The following is a 27,053-nucleotide window of genomic DNA, read 5'->3' on the forward strand; positions in this document are numbered from 1 at the left end:
GTAGCCACCAACCCCTGGGACGCCAAGGGAGATGGCAAGGGTCATTGTGCAGAACCCCACGCGGTCTGGATGGCTCTCTGTACCCGGGCCCCGACCAGTACCTGCTGGAGGTGCCTACAGGCCGAAGCGCCTGTACACCACGACCACCACGCGTCCGGAACCACGGCTCGCGTGGTGCACACTGGGCCGGAAGCCCGTGGAAAGGGGCTGTCGGGCTACAAACTCCCCGCCCCCCCGCCCCTGCTCCCCGCCCCCCCGCCCCCGCCCCCCGCTTCCCGCCCAGCAGAGCTGCACACGGCCCACTCGCGGCTGCGCCCTAGCAGCGTGGCGCCCACCATTTCCCCTCGGAAGGGGGAGACCTTTCCCCGCCCTGCGCCAGTGTGCGCAACTAGGCGGACGGAGTTCGAATTAAACTGGGGCACCTTAAACTGCAGAGCTGGACAGAATCCAGCCTTGGACTGTGAGCGGGGTTAGGTGTGGAATAGGGTCCCCTGCAATTCCTAGGCTGGTCCCTGGAAGGAGGCCGCCAGACCCACCACGTGCCACGCCAGGCCCAGCAGCCATCTTGGCTCTTGTTTAGCATGTCTGTTCCCCATTGAGCGGGAGCTGTGGCGTGACAGTCACCAGTCGCTCTCCCTATTTGAATATAACAAGAGGTCAGCGCAGGGCCGGGTGCAAAAGTAAAAGCCCGGTGGGTGCTTACTAAATGAAATCCTGATCGTTTTTTTTTTTTTAATTGTTCTGTTTTCTAGAGGCGGACAGCAGAAATACAGCTGCTTCCGGGAAAAATGCAAGGGCAGGACAATTTTTCGTATTCACCAAGAGACCGAAAACTTTCAAAGGATTACATTCTCCCATTATTCCCTTGACTTCACAGCCTAGTACTACCCACCTAGTACTGCCCACCTAGTACCCAAACTGCTTCCCGCCCTTTTCCAAAGAAAATTTCTTCCACAGAAGGAAGACTGGAATATTTTCCCTGGGGCCCGCGGGACTCTTAACTCGCTGTTCCAGAGAACGGCGTGGGGGGAGCTCAGGTTATCGCACTGGAAGTCTGCAAATCTGGTAGATCTTGGTAAAAATGAAAGTTCTGATTCAGGAGGACCGGGGTGGGACTGAGGTTCTGCGTTTCTCGAAAGCTAGGTGACTCCATGCTGTAGATCCCTGACTACGCTTGGAGTACCAAGGCTCTGAAGCCTGTGGTCACTTTTCGGACCAGAAGTTGTGGTCATCTGGTGACAGAATAGATTTCTTTTGCTTTATTCGGGACACAGAAGAAGAGGCTTTTCGATAACGTTTTAATAAAATATTAAAAGCAGACAAAAATGTTAAATTAAAGATTACCTTTAAGTCCAGATATTTCCTATATCAGAGAAGGAGAACACAGACCTGAACATGCCTTACTTAATTAGAACGTACTATTGAGAGGCTGTTAAATCATTCTCCTTCCATGCCAAGAAAAAGGGGTTGCCTGCTGGTGTCAGAAAATAATGGACTCCAAGTGGGACATTTTACTTGAGGGATCTCATAACACTAGCCCACTGTGGCTCCATGAATCCCCCACTCAGCCACGTAGCATTACAGGTATGAGAAGGTGTCATAAAGGGTGATACCATGGGAAGCGGGGTTCTGACCGTCATGCTGGAAAACAGTGGAGGTTAAGAAATATGTTTGAAAACATATAACATTATATTAGTTTCAGGTGTGTTTGTATATGTTGCAAAATGATCACCATGATAAGTCTAGCAAACATCACCACACATAGTTTTTTTTTTCTTATCAGGAGAATTTTAAACGTCTACTCTCTCAGCCAATTTCAAATGTACAGTACAGTATTATTAACTACAGTCTCCAGGCTGTGCATTACATCCCCAGGACTTATCTATTTTTTGTTTTTGTGTGTATGTATGTGTATATAATGTTTCCTACCCTGATGGTATTACCAAATTAGATTATAAAAGTCTTTCAAGGAGCTCCATTATTATTGGTTTAGAGATACTTAAGTGCTTTTATAAATTGAATCCTCAAAATTCTCAGGAATTAGTGACAGTGAATTTGTTCTCACAAAACTTTATTTTAGCAGTAATTGTTTCATATGTAGTATGTCAGTCTTAAAGATAGTTTCCAAGATCTTTTGCTCACTTAAAACCTTACACTTATACTAAATTAACTATGCAGGATGTGTTTTTGTTAAATAAAAGACTAAAGTAAAATGACTAGTTGTTCCAGAATGAAAAAGATGGAAGTGTAGGACAAAACCTGAATGGATATGGTTCTCAGAGGAGATTTTATCTCTTGTGGTCAAAGCTGGCTAAGGTTCAGTGGGTTTGTTTATAAGATTTAAAAAAATGAGCTATAATATCAAATAGTACACTGATGCAAAACTAGAATTTGATTTTCTCTGTTAAAATGGAAACATTTCCTTAGATTATTGGTCTGCTCTTCATAAGAGGTAGTAGAAGATTTTTCTTTACTTTTTGAGTAATCTGCCTAGAAAGCAAAGATTCTTTCTTTCTTCTTCTTTTTTTTTATTCAAGACCCATTTATTCTCTAGTTCTGCCCACATGGAGACAGCCTCCTTGAAAAGGCGCTAAATCCTTCCATTCACTTTAACACCTTGTGCTGAAAACACGTGTTCCAAGGTTTCAACTACGAGATCCACATTCTTAAAGCACTGATTCTTAAACCTCATCTAGATTTCTCCCCTTGGATGGGGGGAGATGACCCAAACACAGAGAAGAACAGCTCAGGACCGCGGGCTCTGCTCGCCCAGAAGACCTTGCAGCTCCCCTGACCACCCGGCTGGAGCCAGGATTAGGGCCCTGAGATGAGGGGCGCCTGCTGGGCTGCTGCCACCACAGATGGGCCACGCTGCCGTTGGGCGCCTTCTTGCCCCGCCGCCCGTCCTCTTCACTAGGCTGGCTGTCACCTCTAGTTTCCCTGGAGTCTGGGGGTTCCAGACAGTCTCTGCTCACACTTCTGCATCACGCCTGCTGCCTCAGCACTGCTGATCCACACCAAGGGGGAAAAGCACACAGAACTGCTTTCAGCACACCAACGTTCCACACAAAAGTTATTCGATAAGCCTGCAGGTTCTTTTTCATCAGAGGACACTCCCAAGGCCATGACTTCCCCCGGCTCCCCACTGCCCTTGCCAGCAGACTGGACGTGCGTGGTCGCCGTGCTGAGTCAGGCACCCCCCCTTGGCTCCACTCCGGCGCACTCTCCTGGAGAGCTGAGGACAGTGCCCTGGGCTCATCGGCAGGATCTGTCCCGAAGCCAGTCCTAGAGTGACAAGAGCCACACCTGCAGGTCTATTCCACCGACCAGCCGCACAGGACCGAGCTGGGCCCTCGGACCCGGGTCTGGATTGTGTTGGCTGCTCGTTCTTGCCTAGGTTCACAGGCCAACAGCCAGTGTCCTTTTTTTCCTGCTCATCACCGCACCAGCGGCTCACTGCTACCTGCTGCCGTCACACGCCTGGCAACCTCATGTTCCGGGGCCAGCCAAGAACTGAGACCCCAGCAGGCCCCTAGTTCCCAGCAGGCCAACTCCCCACTAAACTGCCCCTGCCTAGCCGTGTTCTCGAGGCTGCAGAGCCGGGAGAGTGCAGAGAACATCGCAAGCCCGGACGCCCCCAGCCCCGGACCCACGATGCTCCGATGCTCCGGCAGAACCGCTGGAACCTCGCCGCAGCCCCGCCCCCCAACACAGGCGACCTCTGCGCCCGCTTGTCCCGCGGCCCCGGGGCGCACCTCTGGCCAAAGAGTCTTTCTTATCAGAATAATTTTCTTTGCTTTATGTTGACTTTATCATGGCCTTCAACCAAGTCTTGTCACTTTTGAAAGAACTAAGGTTCTTTATAATTGCATTACTGCCAAAGATTTACTTTTAAAATATTTTGTCACTTTGGTTAAATAGACAAGTAGTGTTTCTTACTGACACATGATCTTATTTAACCAAGTGTTCAAACCTTCTGACAACTTTTTTATCTTACTTTCCCCACGCTCAAATCCTAAGCGATATATTCTTTTTTTTTCCTCTTCTTTATTTTTCGCTGCACCCGGTGGCTTGTGAGATCTTATTTCCCTGACCAGGGATTGAACCCTGGCCCTCGGCAGGGAGAGTGCTGAGTCCTAACCACTGGAACGGCAGCGAATTCCCCTGAGTGGTATATTCCTGATCTCAAAGCTTATTTGAGTTTTCCCAGATAGAGCCTGGAAAATCACAAAGTATCTCTTCCCTTGTAAAAACAGAGGTGCCAGAAATAATTAGGTTTATTTGATATATTGAGTTTCATGGGAGGCTTTGTCATATCATAAGAGATGCCTAACCTTCTCTAGGTTACGTTTGTGTGAGCGAAATGTCATTAATATAAATGTTTCAGAAACCGTATTAATTTCCTGGCGGTTTGTCAATGCCCTCAGTGTTCGTGATACGTCCTGGTATTGCTTTGCCTGATATTAAAGAGTGTAGTGTTATCAATCATAATTGTAGTTATCTTTTAAAATGTTGCATGCCACAGAAACAACAAAATTTCCTTGTCAATTGCATTATTTTTGCGATGAACCCTCATCAGATCTTTAACCATGAGCATTTAAAATCTTTTGTCATGCACTAAGGCTTCCCTGAAAGAGCTTGCAATCAGCTACAGGCCAGAATGCTTCACCTGCAAGAAAAAGGGATTGTCTCAGACCCCCATGGAAAGGACTACGCCACATGCTCTGAGGCACGAGCTTCTGATGCCATTACTTAAATAACTTTGAAATCCTGTCACTGGACTAAGCCAGAATTCCCAGAACTCTAGTGAAGAAGCTGATGGGTTCATGAGACTGAGCGGAACAAGAATTCATGACATAGGACTTAATGAACTCATGAAAGATGATTACGGGTTTTGTTTGGAATGTTGCCAATGCTTTCATGCTCTATATTCTGGATATAAGGAACCCTTTCTCATTTCTCTTAAGCTATCCATAACTGATAACAATTTAGTAGACTATACTTTCATAAATGGACACAAACCATTTATTTTTTCCTCCCTGCCCAATCCCTCTAGAATTTGGAAATTATTTTTGAGCGCTCTTATTTTCATGGTCATACAGTTATATGCCTATAGGTTCAATAAGAACCTGCCTTTCTTATTAACAGGACATAATTGGAAACACTGGTTATATAACCAAGGCTTTGACTGGAATGTCATATCTGTAAATGATGTTCATAGAATCACATGTGACCTGACAATTCTAAGGAACTCGGGTTGAGTTTATGAAGCCAAGTCTTAGAAAACTCCCTTGGGAACCTGGTACCTGGCTTACAGAGTTCCCAGCCTTATAGGTGAGTAAGGAAGGTCTCTCCTTGGCAAGTCCAGGAAACTCAGGTGGCTTTGGGTACCTTGAGAAGAGAGGAATTCCCCAATATGTATATATAGGAAGCACGGGTGATATCTGGTGGTGAGTTCTTGTCTGGCCTACCAGCCTCGAGAGGCTTTAACAGTCCAATCTGAAATTCTTTATAAAAACTTCAGCAAAGCGAACTTCAAAAGGCCTGTATGGCCAATGACCATCCTTGCTGCACCTGTGCAAATAATCAGGTCAAATCTAGTAAGGCCAGAGTTAGTTTGCAATCGAGAATAACCTTATTTGAGACGATCTTTGATCAAAAGGAGGGCGACCATTGAGAGAAATTTTGCATTTCATTAGAAAATACTATGAGATGTGGGCTATGACATTCTGGTCCTGTTCATTGTCTCTGAGCTATTTTGCCCCTCTTTGTAGAACGTCATGGTTTTGTTACCATGTAAGAATTTGTAAATTGGACTGAATCCTGCAATCTTGCGCACACTGTCCACACTTAAGAAATTTTCAGTTATTCCAATTTCTTTCAATATCTGCCTACAACCCTCCAAACTAACATTTCTGATTTTCCTCTCTCCCTCCTGATTTGGCCCCACAGACCTAAAAGCTGACTGCCTAGATCCTTATGAAGACTCTAAGTTGTCTTTAAGCATAGATGAATTGAAAAAAAAAAGCTTGTTAATCAAAGTTTGGTTCAGCTCCTCTCCTTCCTCCAGGCCCCTGAACTTTGGCCCACCCCCAGCCTGAGTCAGCAGACAGCGCCTCCTGAGAATAGACTGGCCTCTCTGATCTCTATGCGATCATGCCACCATTTCATCCCACTTCCCCACATCCAATTCTAACCTTGCTTACTCTTCAAAAAAGAAAAACTTTTTTCCTAACTTTTCAGATGCTCGCAGAATTTACTAGCACAGCATTCTCCCTATTGCAGAAGTCCCCCTCCCTCTGTTGCAGAAGTCCCTTTCCCCTCTTTCAACGATTCTTCTGAATAAAAGTCTCTCCTTAGTGAGTCTGTATTTGTTTTTTATTTGACAATACTTAACAGACAATAAAACACATCCATTTTAAGTGTACATATGATGAGTTTTGACAAATGTATACATTCGTATATACTCACCATCCCAATCAAGGTTTAGAATGTTTCCATCCCTCCATCGAAGGGTGCACACTGTATGATTCCATTTATGTAAAACTCTTTATATAAAACTTTTTACGTAAAATGCTTTAAAATACAAAGTAATGCACAGTAGCAGAAAGCAGATAGGTGGCTGCAGGATAGAAGGATTACAAAGAAGCAGGAGGAAAGTCTTGAGAGTGATGTATATATTCACTATTTTAATGGGGTGATGAGTCCACAGATACATACATGTGTCAAAACTAATTTTAAAAAGTGAACACTTTTTTTTTTTTTTTGTGGTACGCGGGCCTCTCACTGCTGCGGCCTCTCCCGCTGTGGAGCACAGGCTCTGGACGCGCGGGCTCAGTGGCCATGGCTCACAGGCCCAGCCGCTCCGCGGCATGTGGGATCCTCCCGGACTGGGGCACGAACCCGTGTCCCCTGCATCGGCAGGCGGACTCTCAGTCACTGTGCCACCAGGGAAGCCCAGTGAACAATTTTAATGTGTGCAGTTTCTTGTGTGTTAAATATATCTCAATAAAACTGTTAAAAATATGAGTGTGCAGACAATCTTCACTAGAATGGCCTGTAGCAATGTCTCACAGCCAGAGGACTTAAGAAAGAGACCCACACATTCCCAAGCAGAGAGTTAGACGCAGAAAGCACCCAGAGGAGGAGGTCACGCTGATTACGTTATGAAGAGTGCAGCAGACAGGAGTTCCTGGGCAGTGGGGGGTGGGATGGGGAGGGAACACGGGCAGCATTCATGAGCAGGGCTCAGTGTTCAGAGGATGTTCAAAAGGAAAGGAATCCTGCAGATGGCATTAGATAACGGGCCTGGCACACAAAGTGCTCCTTGGGCGACAGCACTGTGCAGAAGGTGTTCAGAGACAGAGTGTACAGTGAGGAAGGGCTGGAGCAGGGATTCTTCATGGGACAGATGGCATGGTGGGAAACACTCACAGGTAGAGTGCATGCTCCGGAAGCCATTCACAGGCAGGACATGCGGTACAGAAGAAGGTTGGGTGGAGACAGCATTAACAGGGAAGCCCATCAGAAAAGCAGTGCCACTCCTTCCCTAGCAGGAAGGGTTGAGAACAAGGAATCAGTGGCTTACACAAGCAGTAGAAGGCTGGAGCAGTGAAGGTCAGGGAGACTCTGCTGCTGGTACACGAGGAAAAAGCCCCCAGCAATTCCACCCGCAGGACTGTCATGGATAATTCGCAGGAGGTTTCCCAGAAGGCACCGGGAAAAAAGCCAGGTGTACCCTCTTTTTGACACCCCATATTTTTCTTACAAATGATAACAACAGTGACACCATGCTTCTGCTTAGCATGATGCAACCATACCTCATATACACGAATATGCCTTTGCCTTCTTCAAGAAGGGGGGACGTCAAAAGTCCCAGTAGATACACTCTCATTCTCTGGGGGATGTCTGTTCCTTCTCTAGTTCTGTCATAATTCCACTTTGACATACTGTAATCTACAGGTTAAATTATATGATTAAACACCACCCACACAATTTAAACGCGAGATTTGGAAACGGGAGAAAGAAAAGTAACGGGGCAGATTTAAATATATAATAGCAAAGCAGGACGAAGTATGCATAGCTTCCGTAGCTGTTATTTTTGCAACTGGCCATGAGGTCATAGTATTTGTAACTTCCTTTTCCACTAGCATTTCAGTTCCCTATGACCTCGTCTAGCTGGCTGTGGTCGTCTACCAGGCAGTAAGATACAAACCTTTATTCCTAACCAATCTGATCCCTTAGTGGTCCTGCCTGCATGAGTCATCACAGTCATCCGTTACCTTACGTTATTGGACGTGGGAACACTAAGAGACACCCCCAGAAGACTCTCCTCCGGGGTTTGCTATGTGGTCCTTGCAGCGACCCTTTTCCCCTCGATTGTCAGGAGCGCTCAGCCAGCAGGTAAATAACACCCTTCTTGTTGATTCAGTGGCAAGAGGGGCCCCAAATGGCCACGTAGTGATCCCAACTTTGAATTCAATGTAACCAGTGTTGGGTCCCCTGGTGGAAGCTTTCCTCCCTTGGGAAGTTCATGGGAAAAGGATATTGTGCAGAGAAACATCACAAGAGAAATGGAGCGTGTGGAAATTCACAGGCGGAATACATTCATAAGCAGAGTCCCCCAGAGGACCCCACGTGGGGGTGTATGGGTTGGGGGCCCTCACAGGTGTGGACCTATAAAGGGGAAGGAGGAATAGGGGAGGCTGGGTACTGGGGATCGACCGGCTTGGTGGGAACCTGGTCTGCTAAGCCATTTTTCAAAATAACTCTACCCTATTTTTTTTCTAGGTCTTTGTGTCACATGCTATCACCAACAGAGACTCCAGGTCCTGGTTAGGAGCTACTGTTATAGTTCTTGCCTTTGAAGTGGTAAAACCTCTTCTTCCTTTCCCAAATGTACTCGTAGCCAAGATGGTGGCTGAGGTTGGGGTGAGAAAGTAGCTAGAGGGACACTAGTTCAATACCTACTGAATACTGGGTCCCAACGCCCCTGCTCAGTTGTAGAGGGATTTCTCTGCCATGTCTTCTATCTTTGGACTGACTTCCTGACCACCCTTTTTGGCCCCAGGCTGGATCAAGACATCGATGACATGCAAATTATATTTTCGGAAACAAAACCTGGAAGCATGGATCACGTGATAGGCAGAATGACTGTTCCACAGGATTCTGACCGCTTGGGCACCAGCCTTAATGAGCAAGGTGAAAGTCCTGCCTGTCGGTACACATCTGGAGGAATGGGTTCGGACGTGCGGTTGGGGGCACCTCTGAGGGTTAAGAGATGCATACGCAGAATTCCTGCCAGAGTTGATGGGATCAGGGGTGTTTAAATGGGAGAAGAGTTGACAGAGGAAGAACCCAACAAGTGTATTTACCGATTTTAGGGGCTGGCATATAAAAGAGGGATTACAGATTACCAGTGGGTGATAGTTAAAGGGAACAGGTTGTAAGTCAGCTGAGGAATGCATTTCCCCAGACAGAATGGGCTTTTAAGGGACTGAGCTCTTGGTCACTGCAAGAGTTCAATAAGGACTGTCGACAATGAAAGGAAGGATGGGCCCGAAAGAATAAAATCTCCTTCATTCGATCTGACAGGCCTAGAATTGCACACTCGCTGTGCAGGCATAGTTTCTAGATAATGCTGTTGTTTTCTCTTTAGATTTGATACTTCTTAAAAGTATTTGCTTCTGTAGAGAAAACTTTGATACTCCTTAAAGTATTTATTTGCTTTTGTAAAGAGAGTGGCTTCAGGTAATAGGAGAAAATAAATCACACAGCCAAATACACCAAGTTATTACACCTATAAAAGGAAACCTTAACATTTACACATGAAATATCTTACCATTTATTATAATTGTGTACATTAATGAGTTAAGCAAGTATGATTAAAAATTCTAGGCAAATAAAAAGAAGCGAAAGAATTCTGTGCCATTTAAACATGAAAGAGACTTTTTCAGATTGGAGTCAATATCTTGCATGTTGGTTCTAAAACTCTCTTAAAGGCAGAGTGTATCTAGAAGGCAGGGAAGCCAGCCTATCTTGCACCTCTTGATCCTGCCAAGACTCAGGGGTGCTGCCTCCCACCCAAAGGCACGACCTTTCTTTCCCTTTCACTCATTCATTCAGCACCTACGTGTCAGTCCCTACCGTCTTGAGGAAAACCAGCTCATGTTTTGTGCGAGTACATGGCCAGTTTTCCGCTCCACAGCAAATCTGACGCACATCTATGGAAATAAATGGAACATTCCTCTCTGATCATTTGGCAGGAAGAAGAAGTCCACCAGCCAACGTGCACAGGGCTCAGAAACTGGAGAGAGATGGAGAGGCACTTTCTAATTAAACCAAGAGAAAACGCCCTCATTTGTCATCATAAAAACTGTCAGGTTGTCCTTTCGAGGAACTTACACAGCGATGCTGGTCCCAAAGGCAGAGGGGCCCAGTCGAACCTGAGCAGAGCATCAGCTGACTGCATGAATGGGCCTGCATCTGTCCAGCTGGCCGACAGGTATCCCTGTTCCAAGTACCTGGGGTCTCAGTAGTTGCCACTAGCATGGGACAGAGTCTGGACTGGAAAATGGGAGGTCACTGAGGGCCCTGTGCCCAGATCCGCTAGCCTACTGGAGCTTCCCCTGGGTTGACAAGCTCGTCTTTGGGAAGGTCTGTGAGTCAGATCTGTTCCCAGCTGAGAGTATTTCAGTTCAGAAGTGTTTTCATGGAAAAGGGAGGTGAGAGGGCCAGTTTGGCCCTTCTGGTATTTTATGGGGACCCAGGATGCCCAGAGGAGGGGTGCAATTCCCCACCTTCCCCTCTTTGTAAAAGTGTGCGTCCGGGTGTCACCTCCACACAGTGCTTCACATATACTCAGCATTACTGTTACTGGAGAGGGCATGGGTGCTAGGGAGCGTTACACGGGTGCGCTGTGCACAACGCAATGACCGCCTCCCCGAGCCTCAACGTCCTCACTTGCAAACTGCGGAGAAGAACACCCTCTGTACACGATTAGCATGGGGATTAATGCCACCACCTTGTGATAATGCCTGGTACGCAGTAAGGCCTCAAGAGATGTTAGCTGATTTTCTCCCTTCATAATCCTGCTGGAGTCTATAGACCCTACAACTTGCTTTAGGGGATTTCTGTGTAAAGTTTAGGGATCGGACACTGAGGGCAAAGGTATTAATCAGCAAGGTTCAGACACAGATGCCCCTTTGGTCAGTAGCCTCTTAAGAATCACATCCTATAGAATTTAAACCTAACGTGTAAACTTTCTAATACACGTCCACATGCCTGCAGCACAAAACGCAACTACACTGAAAGGTAGGTAGGTAGGAGGTCATTAAAATCTGCTATATAACTCAATCAAAAGCAACTAACTAGTTGTAAACGTATACGGAAAGTTTAAAAAATATATATGGCAAATAGACAAGCTGAACTTTAGCCTATGTCAATCCCTAGCATTCAGCGTCTGCAATTTACCCACCAGGGATCGTCAACAGTCTTTAACCCCTCAGAAGCTTCAGGAGGTCTGCTTCTTCTGTCAAGTTCCAAAGGTACACTCAGAGCTGTGAACCAGAATGTGATTTGCTCTCTGTCCCAAGAGTCAGGATGCACCGCACCCCACGCTCTTGTCCGTGACTATCGTACCAGGCCACCTAAACGCATCAGGAAGCCGACCAGTCTGAGGGAAGCCAAAATGGAATTACTGTTCAATCCTCTTTGCTTGAGCCGGAAGTAACATAATGGATGGGAAGTGCTTTCTAAGCTCTAAAAAGCCACACACACAAGCAATTATCATAACATCATTAAGATATGCTACTGGATGTAAGCAAGTTCAACTTAAGAAGAGCAAAAACGTGAAGCAATCACATGGAGGAGAGAGGAAGTGAGGGAAGAGGAGTCAGCAACTTGGGGCTCGTGGGGACAGTCAAACTTGTCCAGGAGTTATCAGCTTCTTCTTAGCCTGGAGGAGCTAAAAGGAAATAGAAGTATCCATGAGACTGGAAACACACAGCCGATCCAGTGAGCAGTCAGAAGCCCCTGGCGAGGGGGACTGCTCCAGGCACCGGGAGGGACAGGCCAGGTCAATGTCTTCTGGAGAAAAGGCGGAACAGCTTGTGGCTGGTGGAGGGCCCGGTTGGTACCGATCCCCACTGCCTTCAAGGGAGATATTCTGCTCTGTGCTTCTGGCTGAGGAGGGTCACTGGGCCCCGTGAAGCTCAGACACCGGGGTCGATCCCACGGGCTTTCAGCATGCAAACCTGACTTCAGGCAGAGTTCACAATGTGGCCCAGAGGCCGCCCAGGCGCCGGGACAGCACCATCATCTCCCACACACGCCTGCGTATCCTGGCCTTTACCTGCTGCTGCTACCCAGCTGTGCATCTGTTTCACTGAATACCTCGGCTGAGGCCTGATCTGATGCTATATGAGCAATGCTGGAGGCGACTCGAGGGAATGTGGTAGAGAGCCCCGGACCTGAATCTGAAGTCCTGGGTTGAGGTCCTGACTCTGCCATCTACAAGCCAGGCGTTTCCCCGTGTCCTTTTCCTTTCTAGGTCTTTACTTCCTTGTTCCCAAATGAGGCTAACAACACAGGCCTGGCCAGCATTTCAGGGCAGCTAGGGGGCTTAGCTGAGGTGCTGCATGGAAGGTGCTTCTTGACAGGAAGAGACAATGACTCCTGCAACTTGGAAATGTCCACGGGGAGGGTCTTTATCTGCGCCACCTAAGACTTCAAAGTATCACAAGGCATAGGGACACAAGGACTCGGGGTCCCCTGAACATAAAGGCTAAGAGAGATAGCATTGTCCCAGGTCAAGACTCAGGGAGAGACCAGAGCCCATTTCTGCCCTCTAGTAAGTTCCCAGCACCCACCTAGAAGAGCTTCTCATAGCATTTCCCACAGTGGATGGTGTCGCGGTGAATGAAGATCTGATCCAGAAGCTCACCCATCGGTTTACTGCAGATCCCACACTGGAAGAGAGAACAAGCTAGAGGTCGGCACACAAGCGAAGCAACATAAGCGAGTGGAGCGGGCAGGCTCCAAGCTGATCGCACATCCTGGACTTCGAAGCAGACGATTTAAAAATGGCTAACAGAGACAAAACCCAAACCCAAACAAAAAGAACCTAACAGGCAGAATGATCACACAGCGGTTAGGAGCCCACGTTTCAGAATTGGGCCTGGGTTTGAGCCCTAAATCCACTACTTATTAGCCAGGTGGGCTTGGGTAAGTTACGGAGGCTCCCTGAGCCTCCATTTCCTCAGCTACAGGAGGGCTTTAATTGTGACATTGAAAGTCCAAAAGAAGGTGACATGAAGGCCCACTGAAAGGTAAAGCTATTTCAGCAGTCCAGCCGCTCCGGCGTCTCTCCAGCGAACGTCTAAAGGATGAGAACAGTCAGTCATCTGCAGCAGACCCTCCTGGTACGAGGAGTCAGAGCAGGGTGGCCTGCAGACAGTCTCAACTAAGAGGAGACCAAGAGTCCCCATGTTTCTGAGACTCCAGCTGTCTCCAGGCCCAGCCTGGCTAAGGCTGCTGGCTTCCAGCTGAGAGCAGCGGAGAGCGGCCGCAAGGGTCCCCAAGTCCCTCTGCGGGTTCTCACCAAGCACCTCTCTAGTGGCTCTTTCTTCCGTTTTTCAGTTCCTGTCTCCTGGCCATTTATTTTTTGAATTTTATTTTATGTACATTTTTATACAACAGGCTCTTATTAGTCATCCGTTTTATACACTTCGGTGTATACATGTCAATCCCAATCTCCCAATTCATCACACGACCACCCCCCACTGCTTTCCCCGCTTGGGATCCATACGTTTGTGCTCTACATCTGTGTCTCTATTTCTGCCCTGCACACTGGTTCATCTGTACCATTTTTCTAGGTTCCACATATATGCGTTAATATACGATATTTGTTTTTCTCTTTCTGACTTACTTCACTCTGTATGACAGTCTCTAGATTCATCCACGTCTCTACAAATGACCCAATTTCGTTCCTTTTGACGGCTGAGTAATATTCCATTGTATCTATGTACCACTTTTTCTTTATCCATTCGTCTGTCAATGGGCATTTAGGTTGCTTCCATGACCTGGCTATTATAAATAGAGCTGCAATGAACACAGGGGTGCATGTGTCTTTTTGAATTATGGTTTTCTCTGGGTATATGCCCAGTAGTGGGATTGCTGGGTCATATGGTAATTCTATTTTTAGTTTTTTAAGGAACCTCCATACTGGTCTCCATAGTGGCTCTATCAATTTACATCGTCACCAATAGTGGAAGAGGGTTCCCTTTTCTCCACACCCTCTCCAGCATTTATTGTTTATAGATTTTTTTTTTCTCGGTACGTGGGCCTCTCACTGCTGTGGCCTCTCCCGCTGCAGAGCACAGGTTCTGGACGTGCAGGCTCAGCGGCCATGGCTCACGGGCCCAGCCGCTCCGCGGCATGTGGGATCTTCCCGGACTGGGGCACGAACCCGTGTCCCCTGCACTGGCAGGCGGACTCTCAACCACTGCGCCACCAGGGAAGCCCTGTTTATAGATTTTTTATGATGGCCATTCTGACTGGTGTGAGATGATACCTCATTGTAGTTTTGATTTGCATTTCTGTAATAATTAGTGATGTTGAGCAGCTTTTCATGGGCTTCTTGGCCATCTGTATGTCTTCTTTGGAGAAATGTCTATTTAGGTCTTCTGCCCATTTTTGGATTGGGTTGTTTGTTTTTCTCAATATTGAGCTGCATGAGCTGTTTATATATTTTGGAGATTAATCCTTCGTCCGTTGATTCGTTTGCAAATATTTTCTCCCATTCTGAGGGTTGTCTTTTCGTCTTGTTTGTAGTTTCCTTTGCTTTGCAAAAGCTTTTAAGTTTCATTAGGTCCCATTTGTTTATTTTTGTTTTTACTTCCATTTCTCTAGGAGGCGGCTCAAAAAAGATCTTGCTGTGATTTATGTCAAAGAGTGTTCTTCCTATGTTTTCCTCTAAGAGTTTTATAGTGTCTGGTCTTACATTTAGGTCTCTAATCCATTTTGAGTCTATTTTTGTGTATGGTGTTAGGGAGTGTTCTAATTTCATTCTTTTACATGTAGCTGTCCAGTTTTCCCAGCACCACTTACTTAAGAGACTGTCTTTTCTCCATTGTATATCCTTGCCTCCTTTGTCATAGATTAGCTGACCATAGGTGCATAGGTTTATCTCTGGGCCTTCTATCCTGTTCTATTAATCCGTATTTCTGTTTCTGTGCCAGTACCATACTGTCTTGATTACTGTAGCTTTGTAGCACAGTAGGAAGTCAGGGAGTCTGATTCCTCCAGCTCCGTTTTTTTCCCTCAAGACTGCTTTGGCTATTCGGGGTCTTTTGTGTCTCCATACAAATTTTAAGATTTTTTGTTCTAGTTCTGTAAAAAATGCCATTGGTAATTTGATAGGAATTGCATTGAATCTGTAGATTGCTTTGGGTAATATAGTCATCTTCACAATATTAATTCTTCCAATCCAAGGACACGGTATATTTCTCCATTTGTTTGTGTCATCTTTGGTTTCTTTCATCAGTGTCTTACAGTTTTCTGCATACAGGTCTTTTGTCTCCCTAGGAAGGTATATTCCTAGGTATTTTATTCTTTTTGTTGCAATGGTAAATGGGAGTGTTTCCTTCATTTCTCTTTCAGATTTTTCATCATTAGTGTATAGGAATGCAAGAGATTTCTGTGCATTAATTTTGTCTCCTGCAACTTTACCAAATTCATTGATTAGCTCTAGCAGTTTTCTGGTGGCATCTTTAGGATTCTCTATGTATAGTATCATGTCATCTGTGAACAGTGACAGTTTTACTTCTTCTTTTCCGATTTGGATTCGTTTTATTTCTTTTTCTTCTCTGACTGCCATGGCTAGGACTTCCAAAACTATGTTGAATAATAGTGGCGAGAGTGGACATCCTTGTCTTGTTCCTGATCTCAAGAGGAAATGCTTTCAGTTTTTCACCATTGAGAAAAATGTTTGCTGTGGGTTTGTCATATATGGCCTTTATTATGTTGAGGTAGGTTCCCCCTCTATGCTCACTTTCTGGAGAGTTTCTTATCATAAATGGGTGTTGAATTTTGTCAAAAGCTTTTTCTGCATCTATTGAGATGATCATATGGTTTTTCTTCTTCAATTTGTTGATATGGTGTATCACTTTGGTTGATTTGTGTATACTGAACAATCCTTGCATCCCTGGGATAAATCCCACTTGATCATGGTGTATGATCCTTTTAGTCTGTTGTTGGATTCTGTTTGCTAGTATTTTGTTGAGGATTTTTGCATCTATATTCATCAGTGATATTGGTCTGTAATTTTTTTTTGGAGTATCTTTGTCTTGTTTTGGTATCAGGGTGATGGTGGCCTCATAGAATGAGTTTGGGAGTTTTCTTTCACCTGCAATTTTTTGGAAGAGTTTGAGAAAGATGGGTGTCAGCTCTTCTCTAATTGTTTGATAGAATTCACCTGTGAAGCCATCTGGTCCTGGGCTTTTGTTTGTTGGAAGATTTTTAATCACAGTTTCATTACTTGTGAGTGGTCTGTTCATATTTCCTATTTCTTCCTGGTTCAGCCTTGGAAGGTTATACCTTTCTAAGAATTTGTCCATTTCTTCCAGGTTGTCCATTTTATTGGCATATAGTTGTCTGTAGTAATCTCTTATAATCCTTTGTATTTCTGCAGTGTTGGTTGTGATTTCTCCTTCTTCATTTCTAATTTTATTGATTTGAGTCCTCTCCCTCTTTTTCTTGATGAGTCTGGCTAATGGTTTAATAATTTTGTTTATCTTCTCAAAGAACCAGCTTTTACTTTTATCAATCTTTGCTAATGTTTTCTTTGTTTCTATTTCATTTATTTCTGCTCTGATCTTTATGATTTCTCTCTTTCTACCAACTTTGGGTTTTGTTTGTTCTCCTTTCCCTAGTTCCTTTAGGTGTAACATTAGATTGTTTATTTGAGATTTTTCTTGTTTCTTGAGGGAGGCTTGTATAGCTATAAACTTCCCTCTTAGAACTGCTTTTGCTGCATCCCATAGGTTTTGGACCATCGTGTTTTCATTGTCATTTGTCTCTAGGTATTTTTTGATTTCCTCTTTGACTTCTTTAGTGATCTCTTGGTTATTTAGTAATGTATTGTTTAGCCTCCATGTGTTTGTGCTTTTTACGTTGTTTTCCCTGTAACTGATTTCTAATCACATAGCGTTGTGGTCAGAAAACATGCTTGATATGATTTCAGTTTTCTTAAATTTACTGAGGCTTGATTTGTGACCCAACATGTGATCTACCCTGGAGAATGTTCCATGTGCACTTGAGAAGAAAGTGTAATCTGCGGTTTTTGGATGGAATGTCTTATAAATATCAATTAAATCTATCTGGTCTGTTGTGTCATTTAAAGCTTGTGTTTCCTTATTAATTTTCTGTTTGGATGATCTGTCCACTGATGTTAAGTGAGGTGTTAAAGCCCCCACTATTATGGTGTTACTGTCGATTTCCTCTTTTAGAGCTGTTAGCAGTTGCCTTATGTATGGAGGTGCTATGTTGGGTGCATATATATTTATAATTGTTATATCTTCTTCTTGGATTGATCCCTTGATCATTATGTCGTGTCCTTCTTTGTCTCTTGTAACATTCTTTATTTTAAAGTCTATTTTATCTGATATGAGTATTGCTACTCCAGCTTTCTTTTGATTTCCACTTGCATAGAATATCTTTTTCCATCCCCTCACTTTCAGTCTGAATGTGTCCCTAGGTCTGAAGTGGGTCTCTTGTAGACAGCATATATCTGGGTCTTGTTTTTGTATCCATTCAGCAAGCCCGTGTCTTTTGGCTGGAACATTTAATCCATTCACATTTAAGGTAGTTATCGATATGTACGTTCCTATTACCATTTTCTTAATTGTTTTGGGTTTGTTTTTGTAGGTCCTTTTCTTTCTTGTGTTTCCCACTTAGAGAAGTTCCTTTAGCATTTGTTGTAGAGCTGGTTTGGTGGTGCTGAATTCTCTTAGCTTTTGCTTGTCTGTAAAGCTTTTGATTTCTCCATCGAATCTGATGATATTGCCGGGCAGAGTAATCTTGGTTGTAGGTTCTTCCCTTTCATCACTTTAAGTATATCATGCCACTCCCTTCTGGCTTGTAGAGTTTCTGCTGAGAAATCAGCTGTTAACCTTGTGGGAGTTCCTCTGTATGCTATTTGTCGTTTTTCCCTTGCTGCTTTCAATAATTCTTCTTTGTCTTTTTCTCGGCATGTTTCTCATTGGGTTTATCCTGTATGGGACTCTCTGCATTTCCTGGACTTGGGTGGCTATTTCCTTTCCCATGTTAGGGAATTTTTTTTTTCTGCTTTAAAATACACTCTTTATTTTTTTCAATTATAAAAATAATACATTATCTAAACAGATAGCTTAGGAAGCACAAAAATCCACCCAGGTAAACGACAACAAAAGCCCCTCCATCCCACCAGCCCGAGATAAGCGCTGCTGGTGTCTGTGACGAAGGCGCACCTGAGGCCGTGCACCGTGTACAGATGATGCCTTTTAAGTCCGGGCAGAAGACAGAAGAACTCACACTAGAAGGAAGCTGCATGCAGTAAGGCTCCAAAGTTTCTGCACGTAGAATGGTGGCCTTAAAGTCTCCTCCCCTTGACCATTTTTGATGCTGCAGAGCCCCACCCACCTGGGGACACAGGAAGAGCTCGTCCCGGCTTCCTGGGGACAAGGCTGGCCTCTGCTCCTCTCAGCCAGACGCCCATGTCCATGGTGACATGAGATGCCCCAGGGCTCCACGGGGCATAGCGAGGACCTGCGGGTAGGGACCCCGAGACTGTGGGTGCGACTGTGCATTCCAGAGCGGGCACCAGGAGACAGGGCTGGAGTCCCAGTTCTGCCGCCCACTGCCCTTGGACCAGGCAGTCTCTTGGGCCTCAGTTTCCTTGTCTATAAAATGGGAATAACGCCTACCTCATGGGCTCCTGAAGGGACTAAATAAAACATGAGAAGCAGGTCACAGCACTGGTACATCTCAAGGGTCAATAAATGTCCAGTACCCATCACTCCTTCCCATTAACCTGCTTTGTGTCAACCCTGTGGCTCTCATTTTTTAAAAAACCGTCCCTCTGAGCGCTGACCAAAGCCCGGGGGGGTAAAGGCGAGGTTTATCATATCCAGAGCCAACCCAAGTCTAGATCCAGCCAGGCCTGCCAGATGACGAGAACCCGTGAGCCTGGGGCCTGGACCCTGGACCAGAGAAGAGCAGCCCGGTGAGGACTCTGCCAGGGCCACGTTCATGCTGCAGAGCAGACAGGGCCCAACAAAGGACGGGCCTATGCGGAGGGGCCCCGTGGGGGGCATCGAGGCCACCCGGCAGACCTCGGGGGAAGGAAGCCCTTTCAGCGGCCAAGCTGGAACCCTCCCTGCAAAACAATGAATCCCCCATCATTGTTTTGCCCTTAATCACATTTTTAAACACTTAACGTATGAACATCTGTTCCCTGACGTTTCATCTTTGTGCGTCTGTCATCCTCAAGATGAAAGTCTGGAACCTTCTGCACTAATTTTAAAGTCGGGCTGGATGTTTAGTAATGAACAAAGCTGCTTAAATTTCCCTCTAATTCTGTCTAAGTCTTCATGAAGTTTATCATAAGTAGGGTCATCATAAGGGAATTTCTGAATCATTCCAATCAACGATTCTAAGACCTTCATCTCTTTGCTGTCTTTCTCAGTGGCCCAGCCGTTTAGGAGACATCTCCACGCAAAAGCAAAACCTTGGTAGCACCCGATCTCAGATCCGATTTTAGCTCCATGTAACATGCCATACTGTCTTCCTTCAATCATACCCAAAATACTTCCTTCTTCATAGCCTTCCTGATAACCTTCCCCATGAAACTGGGCTTTCCATCACATCTCAGGAGACTAGCAAGGAGAAACGTCATCAGATGATCACAAAATGTACCGTGACTGTGGCTCTAACTTTGAAGGCCCAGCTGTGTAATTGGCACCATCATAACCTCTCATCCGCCATCACGATGGCGTCGAACATGTCCTGACTCCCGGCCATGGTGGCAGCCAGCCCACCCCCAACCCCCACCCCCTCAAGCTCCGGCACCACGCACTGCGGCCGCAGACCCACGAGCCTCGGGCACGGACGTCGGGAAGTTTTTGACTATAATTTCTTCAAGTATTTTCTCCGGCCCTTTCTCTCTCTCTTGTCCTTTTGGGACCCCTATAATGCGAATGTTGTTGCGTTTAGTGTTGTCCCAGAGGTCTCTTAGGCTGTCTTCATTTCTTTTCATTCTTTTTTCTTTATTTTCTTCCGTGGCAGTGAATTCCACCATTCTGTCTTCCAGGTCACTTATCCATTCTTCTGCCTCAGTTATTCTGCTATTGATTCCTTCTAGTGTAGTTTTCATTTCCGTTACTGTAATGTTCATCTCTGTTTGTTTGTCCTTTAATTCTTCTAGGTCTTTGTTAAACATTTCTTGCATCTTCTTGATCTTTGCCTCCATTCTTTTTCCGAGGTCCTGGATCATCTTCCCTATCATTATTCTGAATTCTTTTTCTGGAAGGTTGCCTATCTCCACTTCATTCAGTTGCTTTTCTGGGGTTTTATCTTGTTCCTTCATCTGGTACATAGCCCTCAGCCTTTTCATCTTGTCTGTCTTTCCGTGAATGTGGTTTCTGTCCCACAGGCTGCAGGACTGTAGTTCTTCTTGCTTCTGCTGTCTGCCCTCTGGTGGATGAGGCTATCCTCCTGGCCATTTTTTCACTGTAAATTTATCAGCCCTCTGTGATTCTAGTTACTGTAGACCAGGACTTGAACCTCAACTTAGCCAGCTAATGGTGCTGATCCATTTAGGGGGTCACCTCTGGGAACACAGGAAAAAAATCAACAATCTGGGCTTGCAACATTCCTCACACTGCGGAGAACAGGGACCCTAAAAGGTTGTTGTGATGCTGTGGCCATAAATGTCTGCTCTTTCTTCCTAAATATAACAAAACAAACTAGTATTCCATTTTATTTATTTATTTTAGTATTTATTTATTTTAATGTTCATTTATTTATTTATTTTGGCTGCACCAGGTCTTAGTTGTGGCACGCAGGATCTTTAGTTGCGGCATGCGGACTCTTAGTTGTGGCATGCGGACTCTTAGCTAAGGCATGCATGAGGGATCTAGTTCCCTGACCAGGGATTGAACTGGGGCCCCCTGCATTGGGAGCGCGGAGGCTTACCCACTGGACCAGCAGGGAAGTCCCCTACAAACTAGTATTTTAAAATGTTATGTCAATCTAACAAAGGTAAGATAAACCTACAGTTAAGGATAGTGACAGATTAGTTTATACAAATGAACTTGAGCAATGGAATGGCATATCCTGGGAGGCTGCAGGGTGTAGCTGAGACAACACTGGCTCTGATATCGGAACCGGGATTTCCACCCTCGGTTCTGAGCAGCTGTGTGATCTTACGAAAATAATATCCTCTTCACCTCTGTGCTCATGGACCCCAGGGGTGGCTCTCAGGCACCCTGCCCACATTCCAAGAATTCCCCAAGAATATCAGGCCTATTTTGCCACAACTCCAAGTTCCCCAGCCCTGTGTGAGCTCCAATCAGGCAAGTTTAAAATAAAATCCCTGCCGTTCTGTGCCTCCTCCTCCCAGGCCTGCCAGCCTCCTGCCTGCCTCTTCATCCCTATTCCCTCTGTACGCACGATGGAGACCTGTTTAGCCACCTGGAAAATACCCTTGGACGCCTCTTCACCTCTGACTCTGGACCCACCTCCCTCACAAAGCCTTCCTGGGACCCCAACCCACTCCAACTGCACCCTTAACCCAACACTTGGCTCTGTGAGACCAAATGTGCCCACAGTTGCTTAGGTCTGAGACTCCCGTAATTTTGCTCTCTGTTTAACGGGGTGCCCTGTAATTAATGTATATAACCAAAAATTGACAAAATATTCTAGATCTCTAGAACTTACTTATCTTGGGTACCTGACACGTTGTACCCTTTGACCATCACCTCCCCATTTCCCCCTCCCCAGCCCCTGGCAACCACCCTTCTACTCTCTTCTATGGGTTTGGCTGTTTTAGATTCCTCACATAAGTGGTACTAGGTAGTATTTGTCCTTCTGTGTCTGGCTTCCTTCACTTAGCACAGTGTCCTCCACGTTCATCCATGTTGTTGCAAATGGCAGGATTTCCTTCTTTCTTTAAAGGCTGAATAATATCCCCTTTTGTGTATATACCACATTTTATTTTTTTAATGTATTTTTGGCTGCGTCGGGTCTTCGTTGCTGCGCATGGGCTTTCTCTAGTTGTGCAGGTGGGGGCTGCTCTTCATTGCAGTGCATGGGCTTCTCATTGCAGTGGCTTATCTTGTCGCGGAGCACAGGCCCTAGGTGCACGGGCTTCAGTAGTTGTGGCACGTGGGCTCAGTAGTTGTGGCTCGTGGGGCTCTAGGGCACAGGCTCAGTAGTTGTGGTGCACGGGCTTAGTGGTTCCGTGGCATGTGGGACCTTCCCGGACCAGGGCTCGAACCCGTGTCCCCTGCATTGGCAGGCGGATTCTTAACCACTGTGCCACCAGGGAAGTCCCTATATACCACATTTTCTTCAGCCATTCATCAGGCAACGCACAATCAGGTTGCTTCCATGTTTTGGCTATTGTTAACAATGCTGCAATGAACAGAGAATACAGACACCTCTTTGAGATCCTGATTTCAATTCCTTTGTGTATATACACAGAAGTGGGATTGCTGGATCATCTGGTAGCTCTATTTCTAATTTTTTGCCTGGCTTTGGTGTCAGGATAATGCTAACTTCATAAAATGAGTTTGGAAGTGTTCTTTCTTCCATTTCTGGAAGGGTATAAAAAGGATTGGTATTAATTTTTCTTTAAATGTTTGGTAGACTTGCCTGTGAAGACCCAGCCTTGAGTTTTTCTTTGTTGAGAGGTGTTTGGTTACTGAGTCAATCTTCTTATTTATTATTCGTCTGTTCAAGCTTCCAATTTCTTCTTGGTTCTGTCTTGGTAGGTTGTATGTTTCTAAGGATTTATCCACCTCTTCTAGGGTGTCCAATTTATTGGTATGTAATTGTTCATAATAGTTTCTAATAAGTTTTCATGTAAGTCCAGGAATCAGGGAAACAGAATGTTCTTTGCCAAACGACATGTCACAGTCTCTCCCTGCAGCACTCCTGAGTCAATTCTGGATCCACGCAGATGGAAGAGCTTCCCACCACGTGGCCTCTTGTTCCCTTCCTCCAATGTTCTGGGCCCCTCTCTACCTCGGCCACTGCTCTGGCCAGACTCCATGTGGACAAGCAGCCTCAGCATTGCCTGGAAACTTGTTAGAGAGGCCAATTCTCAGGTCCCACCCAGACGTACTGAGTTAGATACTGGGCTGGGGCCCAGCACTCTGTGTCTTAACAAGCCCTTCAGGGGCTGGTCAAGTGTGAGATGCACACTCCAGAGTGAGAACTGCTGCTCTAGATCTCGTTACAACCCCACTGCTTGACTTCCATGTCCTCCGGCTTATTTGGCTGGCCTCTGCCACCGCTGGAGCCTCCATTACTGGACCAGCTCGCCGCCTCACTGTTACTGTTCCGTTGCACACAGACCAAACCCTGCCAACTCACCTGGCATAATCTCCGCCCCAGTAAATGCAACTGCCCCTGCTTCACCCTTGTGGCTGAGCCTGGCTAGGGAACAACACAGTACATGCTGACCGGTCTCCATAGGAACGAACGAGCCCTCCCTTCAAGCGGGCTCTGCACAGCCCATCCACCCTCCCTGTCTCTGAGACAACATTTCACAGACTCCCCTTTCTTCTCGAGTGTCCAACACCCCTTGCCCACCCTCACTCATAGATGATCATGTTTTCTAATCGACTGAGAAAACAGAAGCAAGTACTGAAGTTCTTCATTCTTCCACCAGCCAACTTGGGAACCTCTCTGTATGTGACGCAGAGATTTGGCCTTTCCTATTCCTGCCATGTGTCAACTGGTACCCATCTTTCTCTCCTACAGACGTACATCATGATCACCATCAACATCTCTTTCTCCTGTGTCATCAGTGTCTGCTCACTACTGTATCGCTCCCATCTGCACCAACCCATGCCTGGCACCTCTGCCCCACTGTCTGCTTGCACTGCTCCCTTACAAAGCCAACCCATCAGGAGAGTCTTCCAGGCTCACTCTGTCCATTTCCACATGAGCCCACTCCAGTCAACCTTCTATCCCCCTCACTCCAGCAAAACTGCTCCAACTGAGGTCACAGATGACCACCATGCTGCAAAATTCAAGGTCAGTTCTCAGGCTTCATCCCATTTGATCTCTCGGCAACCACTGACAGGGTGACCAATGCAGTCTTCGGAGAAACTGTGTCACTTGGGGCATTGCACTCTGTGTTACTTCTCACCCTCCTCTGTGGACCCCCTCCTCTTCCCAACCTCTAAATGCTAGAAAGCCACAAGGCTCAGCGTCAGCCCCCCTCTCCACCCACTCACACCTTAGGTGATTTCATCAGGTCAGGGACAGCTCAGGGAAAAAGCATGCCCTGCGGACTCCCAGCTCCAGCCTTACCCTGGAACACAAACTCACATATCCAAACGACCATGTGAGCTCCTCACATAGCTCTCACTGAGGCATCTTCAATTTCACTCATCTCTGCCTTCCCTCTGCTCAAACCTGCTCCCCTCTAGTCCTTCCCTTCTCGGTAAAAGGTGCCACCATCCTTTCAGCTAATGGCCTGGGCCCCAAACTTTGCAATCTCCTTTGACTCCTCTCATTTTCTCATAGCCACAACCTACCAGCTCTATTTTCAAACAGTATCCCCGATCCAGGCACCATCCTGACATGTCCCCTGCCAACTCCCTAATCAAGTGACTGCTTTCTCTAGCTTGATCTACTGCAGCAGTTTCCTAACTGATCTCCCTTTTCCCATTCCTGCCCCTCTACATTCGCTCCTTCACCTAGCAGTCAGAGGGATCCTTTGAAAAGCATGAGTCAGACCCTGTCTCTCCACGACCCAAACCATCCAGTAGGTTCCAACTGCGTTCAGAATAAAACCCAAAGTCTCTCTGTGTCCTGAAAGGCCTGCATGATCCAGTTCTTAGCCATCCTTTAGACTTTATCTCCTACCACTCACCCCTCACTCATGTCATTCCAGCCACGCGAGCTAAACTACTCCATGCTGCTGCCCCAGGGCCTATGTACTTGTTGGCTGTCTGCTGGGAATAGTCTTTCCCCAGAAGAATGCTTTTGTTTCCCTCAAAGTATTAAGCACATAGTACTCCTTTTGACTTGGGAGCCCATTCAGCTCCCAGTTCTGCACAGCCTTTGAGATGGAGCACATTCATACAGAGACAAAGCCTTCTCCACACTCTCTGCACCCATAAAGGCTCCCCAGCTCTGGATGACGTTCTCAGCAACACCACCTGTCTTCCTTACCTTAAAGCAATAGTCATGGCAGCAAAGGCCGAGATGTTCCAAGGTAATCTTTGGACAGTCTCCGATCTCCTGGTTGCAGTAAGTACAGACCCCTCCACTTGTTCTGGGAAATGAAAAACAAGAATCCGCGGTCAGGCTGGTACGCAGACTATTGCTGTGACGCAGCCAGGTCCTGTGGTCTGACGTAGCCAGGCTTAGGCTGCTGCCAGGATTCCCAGCCTGCCATCTTTTCCTGTGCTGTGAACTGGCCACATAGCCTTGGGCCAGACTGGACCGCAGCCCACTGTAGACCGTCACACTGTTTCCAGAAACCAGTCCTGTGTCTTCACCCTACTCTCTATCGTATGTTTGGACACCACGATCTGATTCTTATTCCAGGCAGCTTGCTTGCTTCTGTCCCTCTGCCTAGCATATCTGCTTGGGGGGCTGTTCCCACCTAGAATAGGAAGACATACGTCTTCTCCTACAGGAGACACGTCTCTGTATGCTCCACCTGGCCCCTTGTCTTGATGGCCCTTCTCTTCATGCCTGGGAGCACTGAGTCCTACCTGGAGTACCACAGAGGCAGCATGGGTCCAAGGACTATCACAAAATCAGTGCGGCTGTAGAGCCTGCTGGGATCTCATACTGAAGTCCTAGACACCGACTTGTAGATTGAGTATCTCCCCAGTTCCAGGATCCCTGACTTTGTTCCTCAAGTCACCCCCTGGTTTTCCTCCTCAGACAGAACCTGTCAAAAGTCCCTGCCTGCCTTGCTGCTGGTCCAGGGCTCGGGCTCTTGACAGTGTTGCCCTCGTCACAGCCCTGTTCCTCCCTCCTATTTTGCGACCACCAGTCCCAGCCCACAGTTAGTCAGATGGCAGAGTGGAAACACCCCTTACCTGGGAGTACTCAGGGCCCTGGGGTTTAGCCCTAGCTCTGCCACTAACTCACTGTTTTTGCCCTTTGGTCTTAGCTGGATTCAAAGGCTTTCATTGCCACAAGTGTGACAGCCTGATGAGGGAAGCAGTGCCCTATGCTGTGGTGTGACACATCCCATCTGGAAGTGGACCAGAAGTAGCAAAGCGGCAGACAAAAGCAAATGGACTTTCAGCGTGTAAATCTCCCTCACCTGCTTCTCCTTCTGGAGACCTGTGAGCTCCCTGGTAACACAGCAGACTTACCTCTCAGAGTATGGAGTACTGTCATGTGGGAGTTTCTTCTCCATGTTGTGTGAGTCCTCAATGCTGCTGACGCTGCAGGGAGTGTGATGGGAGAGAGGAGAGCAGTCATGAGTGGAGAATGCTTTTCTGATTAACACATGACTCTGCATGACCAGCCATCATCTGTTATGCCAAATGAACTTGGTGCCAACGAGGCATAATTCTCTGGGGGCAAAGAAGACCTGCTGTGGTGAGGAGATGAGAAGGGGGTGGCTAGGGTTCTGGAGAACTGTCAGTTTCACGGACCAGTGGGAAAGGACCATGGCTTTTCTCCCCACATACGGCCCTCGGTTATAATGTGACAATCGCCAGGGGCCCACTCACTGCAGGAATCAACTAAGAATGGGAACAAAAAAAACAAGGAAACATTCCAACATAATACTGTGCTGGGTTACACAGTGGAAT

General features: G+C 46.4%; 1 protein-coding gene across 7 annotated transcripts in view; it reads right to left on the minus strand.

Moving 5' to 3' along the window:
- Window positions 1-27,053, minus strand: part of ZNF185 (zinc finger protein 185 with LIM domain) — a 68,957-nt gene that overhangs the window by 2,006 nt on the left and 39,898 nt on the right. For 6 of the 7 annotated variants that reach the window (XM_033849364.2, XM_033849365.2, XM_033849366.2 and 3 more), the window contains 4 exons: window positions 26,610-26,681; window positions 25,447-25,549; window positions 12,870-12,968; window positions 9,821-11,965 (listed from right to left, as the gene is read on the minus strand). In XM_033849364.2, the coding sequence (XP_033705255.1) occupies window positions 12,870-12,968; window positions 25,447-25,549; window positions 26,610-26,681 (274 nt within the window). In that variant the 3' untranslated portion in view covers window positions 9,821-11,965. Of the gene's footprint in view, window positions 1-9,820; window positions 11,966-12,869; window positions 12,969-25,446; window positions 25,550-26,609; window positions 26,682-27,053 lie in introns of those variants that run through there. The other variant, XM_033849362.2, reaches the window with a different exon arrangement.

The sequence above is a fragment of the Tursiops truncatus genome, chromosome X, assembly GCF_011762595.2.
Source record: "Tursiops truncatus isolate mTurTru1 chromosome X, mTurTru1.mat.Y, whole genome shotgun sequence".
Taxonomy (NCBI): Eukaryota; Metazoa; Chordata; class Mammalia; order Artiodactyla; family Delphinidae; genus Tursiops; species Tursiops truncatus.